This window comes from Protomyctophum parallelum (assembly GCF_964188405.1).
Source record: "Protomyctophum parallelum genome assembly, chromosome: 6".
NCBI lineage: Eukaryota > Metazoa > Chordata > Actinopteri > Myctophiformes > Myctophidae > Protomyctophum > Protomyctophum parallelum.
In genome coordinates, this window is record NC_139701.1 from 39,303,882 (window position 1) to 39,311,541 (window position 7,660).

General features: G+C 39.4%; 1 protein-coding gene across 1 annotated transcript; it reads left to right on the forward strand.

Moving 5' to 3' along the window:
- The first annotated feature begins 84 nt into the window (after window positions 1–84).
- Window positions 85–6,877, forward strand: npl (N-acetylneuraminate pyruvate lyase (dihydrodipicolinate synthase)). Its single transcript, XM_083767217.1, has 12 exons — window positions 85–210; window positions 704–773; window positions 1,057–1,130; window positions 1,370–1,457; window positions 1,772–1,829; window positions 2,398–2,473; window positions 2,787–2,879; window positions 3,441–3,586; window positions 3,972–4,018; window positions 4,304–4,388; window positions 4,503–4,542; window positions 5,048–6,877. The coding sequence occupies exons 2-12, from the start codon at window positions 706–708 to the stop codon at window positions 5,194–5,196; spliced, it is 924 nt and encodes a 307-aa protein (XP_083623343.1). The 5' UTR covers window positions 85–210; window positions 704–705; the 3' UTR covers window positions 5,197–6,877.
- Window positions 6,878–7,660: the final 783 nt, after the last annotated feature.

Consider the following 7,660-nt stretch of genomic DNA (forward strand, 5'->3'; position numbering starts at 1 on the left):
TGATGTTGCAGAGGGTGGCGTTTTATCTGCTCTAATCTTTCATCTGTCACTACATTTCCCACGCAGCATTGCGTAGTCACTTGACATGGGGTAGTGTCATATGATCAGCCCAGTGTCAACAAGCCAAACTGAATGCTGAAAGCAACCAAAGTACTGCCAGAGACAGAGACAGAGTGAGCCAGCATCTCCCTTTCCTCAAGCGTTGTACAGGTAGAGTAGAATTACAACTGTTCACCTTTTCCAACAACGTACACAGTCTGTAACATATACTTTTCTATAGAAACAGTATAGAGTTATATGGTGTTACAGACAGGTATACTACTAGTGATACTAGAGTCGTACGTATAGCTTCAGTGTCATAATTACTAAATGAGGTTACATAGTTTTACAAGAAGTAAGAACTATGTAACTCAATATAAAACTCAGTGGTCAAAATTCAAAATAAAGACAGAAGCAGCAATCATGGTAATATTTGCTGAGATTTAGTGAAACACTCAAAATCCTAGCTCTATCTCTTTTGATTGATTGTAATACTTTATTAACAGTTTGCAAAAGGTACAGTTATTCAATAATGCTAATAGGACAATACAAAAAGCCTTCTTTCCATTCCCATTGTGGTCCTGTGTATTCAATTCAGCAAGACATATAAAGACATACAATACAATTAGATCATCAATACTCACAATCTCTGACCTTCCCACAGCCATGGCTACTGCTGGTAAAAGCCTGACAGGGCTTGTTGCAGCTACCTTCACCCCACTCACTCCACAAGGGTGAGTCATTTTGTGAAACATTGTTACCGGTATGTCTTGTCCGTCGTCTATTGCTCCAGTACTGCCTGAAGGGTTGGTATAATTGTGTACAGAGTATGCTATATGCATATGGCATATGCTTAACCTTTACACTGTTTAAAATTGTATAGTCAGCCCATGCATTCTATGGACTATTTCTATTCTTACGTGGCAATTGGCATCTCTCGTTATATTACAGTCTGCCTCGCCTCGTGTGTCTCTTGTAACATATCTTTGTTCTCTCTCATCTGCCAAAAAACCCCAGTGAAATAAACCTATCAGAGATTGAACCTTACATTGACTACTTGGTTGAGAAACAAGGTGTAAAGAGTATATTTGGTAAGTTTGCAGAATTCCGTTTTCCATGCTTTTCACTGCCTACACAGTCACTTAGTCTAACCTAAAATATTAATATTTACATGACTAGATAGTAGAATGAGAGAGCACATAGGTGTATGCTGTTGGTTGAACAAGGCTAAACCAACCTTTCCTATACAGCATGTGATGGTTGTGTTTTGTCTATATAACTACAATATTACAACAACACTGTGCATGTTTGCCTCCTTTCTTCTCCAAAGTGAATGGCACCACTGGAGAAGGCATGTCTCTCAGTGTCGAGGAGAGGAAGTCACTAACAGCGGAATGGTGTCAAAAAGCCAAGGGCAAGTAAGTGATCATGTGTGAAGGTTGCATAGAGATATGCCTGTGTGTGTGTGTGTGTGTGTGTGTGTGTGTGTGTGTGTGTGTGTGTGTGTGTGTGTGTGTGTGTGTGTGTGTGTGTGTGTGTGTGTGTGTGAGTGAACATTATGTACTTGATGACGTGCATATTTATGTATGTACAGTATCATACGCAGATGCAAGTAGCAAAGGCTCCAAAATCATAAAATCGCACATATTTATGTATGTACAGTATCATACGCAGATGCAAGTAGCAAAGGCTCCAAAATAATTTAAATTATTCTACATGTATGTCTGTACAGAATGGACCAGGTGGTTGTGCATGTAGGCTGCCTGAGTCTAAAAGAATCCCAAGAATTGGTGAGTCACTTCATCTATTATGCTTTAACTGCGTGAACCTGGCACTTCCAGACTGATCACGTGGGATCACTAGAAATGCTCCACACGATATTGGGATACTGAACGGCGAAGTTATCTCACATCAGATCAGTTTGGAAATGCCAGGCTACTTGAACCCCAGCAGCATCCATAGTCTGGGGGGGGGGGGGGGGGGGATCCACAGTGAGCTTCACAATTATTACATAATTGCCTAATCGCAATTATTTGAGATAATCTCAATTATTTTTGTCATAATCGTCAATAGTTTCCATGTTTTAAAAATGTCCATACATTTTACAAAAATATCAGAAATAGCAGATCTACAAGCTTGTAGAAAACTGTAGATCAACAATTTCCGCTATTATGTAAATTGTTTGGAAAGAAAAAAATATGTGTCAGTGATTTCTTTGTAATATTTGCCCCGTGCCATTTGTGTGTGTAGCAAAAATGCTTGCTTGACTTGAATTGAATTGAAGCCAAAAAGGCAAACAGAAATACAAATTTATTTTTGTGTTTGTGGTTGACTGTTCTTTCCCTGTGTTTCTTACAGGCTCGCCATGCAGTAGAAGTTGGGGCTGATGGCATAGCAGTCATTGCCCCATCCTTCTTTAAACCCAGTACTGCAGGTATGTGATGATCACTTACTTAGACTTAGTACCTCCCGTTCATATCGGAACATTGCACCACAATTTCGTCTCTCTATTGTAATATATCTTTCTTATTTCTCGCACCCTGTTAATACAGAAATGGATCCAACTGTCTAAGCTGTGTTCCATTGCCTTGATTATTTTTTTGCTATATTGTCTCTGTCCCGTGGAAACATCATGAGATGCACCGGACCAGCCTGAACCTGGCTAGAGCTGCGGTGGAACCCCTCTTTGTTCTTAATTTAATTAATCAATCATTTTGTCTTTTCATTCTACTGTACCCCAAATTCAGATGCTTTGAGGAGGTTCCTCCAGGAAGTGGCTTCATCTGCCCCGTCCCTGCCCTTTTACTATTATCACATTCCAGCTGTTACTGGCGTAACCTGTGAGTACTTTCGCTTTTGGTTTAAGTGGTTCTCAAACTTTTCTGGATCAGGGCCCACCTATCTGACCACTTAACATTTTCAGAGCATGTTTATTTATTTTTTATTTATTTTAAGTTCTGTTTATTCAATAGCACTTAATGACATTCAACAGTATAGTCAACATCTTTTCATTATTTTGAAAATGTGAGTGGGGAGTGGGGAGTGTGCTGATGAATGAATATCATCATCCTAATACATCCTGATACTGGGGGGTCAAATTATGACAGGCAATTCCTGCTGTCAAAATATGACCCCCCCAGTCAAAAAACACTTTGTTTGAAATAGACACTCATGCTTTCCAAGGTGTGATTTGGCCTGGGAGGAGGAGTAGGACTAAGGCCCTATACGTCCTCTCAACAAATGGATGAAACCGAGAGAGAGATAGTGTTGCACTGTTGCCTGCTAATTACAGAGAGAGAGAGAGAGAGAGAGAGAGAGAGAGAGAGAGAGAGGCAGGGGGAGAGGGGAGAGGGGAGTTGCACCACTCAGTTCACACAGGTGTGATTTTTGTCTCTCTCCAGTACAAGCCAAAGATGTGTTGGCGGGCATTGAGAAACTAATCCCATCCTTCATGGGTGTAAAGTTCAGCTCAACTGACCTGGTAGACTTTGGCCTATGTGTCAGCTCCAGTCAGCCCCACTGGTCACTCCTCTATGGTGTGGATGAGGTCAGTATTTTCTTTTTAGCTTGTCAGTATTTCTTTATATATCTTAATATCTTGCTGTGTATTCTCTCTCTAAGCAGTCTCTCGGCCACATCCTTATAATGTAATAATAATATGATTGATTCTGTGTGCCTGCCATGCAATGGCATAACACAGCTCGTATTCCGCCATTGTTTCTAGTTCATTTTTACATTTATCTTGTGCATAGTTTGGGTGCAAAACTCATTAATACTTTACTTTTCAGGATTCAAATTCAAAAGTAGCTGAAAACACGTTGCTTCACGCCGCGTTTCGAGCTGGCAGATCTGCTACTTTTGAGTGACGCTGTAGTATGATCAAGTAGGGCGTTCATTTACGATAAACTTTGTTTTTGTCAATATTGTCACAGCAATTGCTAGGATCTCTGCCTATGGGAGCCAATGGAGCAGTTGGCAGGTCGGTATACTGTCTCTTTCACATCCTGTATCGCATTGTCCATCCTGTGTAGTATTCCCTATACTTTCAGTTAAAGATGGAGTGCCACCATTGTTTTCCACCATAAAACATGATCATCAGGTATTATTACAATATAAGGGGGAAGAACTTTTTCCAAAAAGTGTACAGTATTTGTTAAAATCATGCTTTTATGTGTAACGCCCACCAGTTCATAAAAATTGTGGCACTCCATCTTTAAATGCACAGGTTATTTGAATTGTCAAATATGCATCTCTCTGCCCTCAGCACATACAACTATATTGGTGGGCCAGTTAACCAGCTTATATCGGCATTTGAGAAAGGTGACCTCTCCCAAGCCAGGGCGATACAGGTACTGCGCGTACAGGTTCTGTGCTGTTTTTACAGTAGGTTTCAAGTTACCTGGGTATATGTGTCCACTGGTTTGTTTGCTGTTGTTGTCTAATTATCTAATTTCCCATTGCAGTTCAAAATACAAGAGCTAATCACCTATGCCAAGGACCAAGGTGAGGGTTTCAAGTGTCCTCATGTTTCCTACAAAATAAATCTTAATCAAAAGAGTCTAGCCTAGTTCTCTCTGTACTTAACTTAGCAGGACAATTTATGTAGTTCATGTACTGCAAATGTTTTGCCCAAACATACCGTTTACAGATATCTACAGACAATATTTAGTCTGTCGTCAATCATCATCATCATACATCAGCCAATCAAATCATCACATTCCGTGCTACAATCACACCTACACACAAAGCTGTGCATAAGAGGGCCTAGCGCCCCTCAAACAAAACACGCGCAAAAAGTTTGAATATGGAGGTTTCTACCCGACAGCCACGATATATATGCATGTAAAAAGCATATTCTGTACATATTATGGATATTCTGTACATATTATGGATACATTTTTTGCACAGGGGTACTAGGCTAATGCTACTGCATTTTGTTTACCATTTGATTTAACTTTTTGCTCAACCTAAGTAACCCAAGTATTATCAATGTGTGTGTTGCTGATAGGATTTGATGTAGGTGTCAACAAGCAGCTGATGAGTGAAGTGTCAGGACTGTGTCTGGGGCCTCCTCGCCTCCCCCTGTTGCCACGTCCTCACTCTCATGCTCTCACCATCGCACAGAAATACCACAGCCTTTTTACAGAAAAACACTGATATCTTGTCTTTGTTATGATACCATGTCTCCTGTTGATGGTTATGGGCCAGTAACATCATGCTGTTAACACTCCAGATATCCCAGTAACAATTACGGTATTTATAACAGTAGTGTGAAAACTATTTTTCGATTCATATCCCCATTAGTCTCTACTGGGTCTGGTCTGGCCAATCTGTTTTGAACCCAAATTTGAACCTTGTAGATCTGCTATTTTGTCGGAAAAAGGACGGTGCCCGTTATACCCATTGTCACAGTTATACCCGTCTGTCTGTCTGTCTGTCTGCGTGCCTGTGTCCCTTTTATGCACATAATATGGAGATCTGTATCTGTCTGTCCTTGTCCCTTTAATGCCCATATACTGAGATCCCTGATATCATCAGTACATATAATCCCCCCCCCACAGAATAGGAGTGCTAGGCCTGAAGTGGTTAAATGTGTTTCATATTTGAATGAATCCCTTTAAGCACTCAGCCTTCTCAGCTGTCTACCCCTGCTTTGACTAAAACACAGCTCTATTTGTCACACTTAAATGGTTGATTTGCATTTAACATGTGCTGTGCAAATAATTCCAGGCACAAGGCCTCTGATGTGCGATTTCAGTCACAGCTTGTGGTAGTTGGTACAACAAATATCAGAATGTGTAGCAACTATTGAAAGTGAAATAAGGGAATTAGGGAAAGAAAGTACTATACCAACTAATGCTGCATAATGTGCCTTTTTGAAGTAGCCCACTTGAAAATGCCAGTGCATTGACATTCCATTGAAAACAGTTAAATGCGTAAAACGTACTGTATTGTTTGATGTTTCTAACTTTGCCTTAATCTGTGTTACTGTGTATGTAGGCTACTGTCAGTCAAACTGTACAGTCAAAATGAAGAGTGAAATACTTGAGTATTTTCAGTCCATAAGGTTCTACAATTTTTTCCCTACAGTATATTTACAGTCCTAACTGTAATTAACCAGGGAAAATGTCTTTATTAATCCACACACAGTATTATCTTGTATTGTATATTATGACTAAACATTTTGTATTGCAGAAAAAGGGATATACATTTTGAATAATTGAATATTAATATCTTTGTAATAGTAAACACTGAATCAAATTAATTTGAGTTCAAGTGGTTTATTTTTAATACTTATACCCATCAAACACTTTTTAAATCACAATGAGATGTTTTGTACAAAGATGATGATTTTGTGCATGTGTCTGCGTGTGTATGGTGTGTTGGTGGATAAGCTTCACAGTTGAGCTTTGTCCTTGGCACTGCCAGTGAGTTTATTTGTGGCGTCTTCATGTCTACTCAATGGCCAGTGACCACTGTGTTCTGTTCTTAGTAGTGGTGGTGTAGCAGCGCCCAAATATATATTTGTGGCACTATACTGGTAGCCGACACTCGGGTTGAAGTTTTGATGTGAGCTCCAGAAACCGATGTCCAAACATTGACTTAGAGTTGGTAATAAATATTTATCTGGTTTAGCCGGCACTTAAAACAGACAAATGGATGAACCCTCTATTCTTCGAGTTGCAACTGTACTAGTTCTGATCTTGTTTCCTCCTACCCAAATCTCTTTGACAGAAATAGCAGACCTACAATTAAGCTCACAATGCGTTGTGATGCATAATTTGTGAGCATGTATTTCTGTCAAATGTTCTCTCCAAAATAGTGGGCGTTGTGGTTCAAGTGGTTAAGCCAAAAAACAATTGATGAAATATTATAATAAACATTTCTTTATCATTCTAAATAGCATACATTATTTCATTTTTGTGTGAATTATATTTGAGTATTATCTTTAATCTAAAGACATTATTTCCTTATAACGTGGTCTTCAACGTATGTCAGGCTCTCTTAGCTGAGAGAAATGAAGTACTGTAGTACTATAGGTAGTAGATGGCTATGGCCAAATTTAGCCCAAGGAGTGTTTTTTGTGCAAAACTAATGCTTGAAAAAATAAAATAATAATAAATAATAATGCTTGGAATGGATTTATTTCGAAAACCCTCTAGTTTGACAAGTCACATATGCTACTGAATAAAGCATAATGAAATTTATAAAATGTCTTATATAGGTTAATTGTCATATGGATTTGGCTGCTGTGGCGACCCCAAAGGTCGCCAGCTTGGGCGCCCTAGCTAAATCATTAGAGCATGCCCTGGGCAAAATTTGGCGCTTTTAGACATTAGTGCGAAATATCCCTATGCTCCTCAACTAGAGACCCCCTCTATATTAGTGTAACATTGTTGCAGATTAAACTTTTTATATAATATAAATTTGTTTAGCAGATTAAACTTTTACATAGTAGAAGGAACGGCACTGGAGCGGACTCAGACAGTTAACGCCTTTATTTGGGAGGGTGCAAGTATAAAAGAGACGTTTTGCAACTATAACATCATCAGGTCATACATCCAAAGTTTCCATAACCATGGGGCCAAGCAACCATTCTAACCTGCTGTGCATTTTGCCA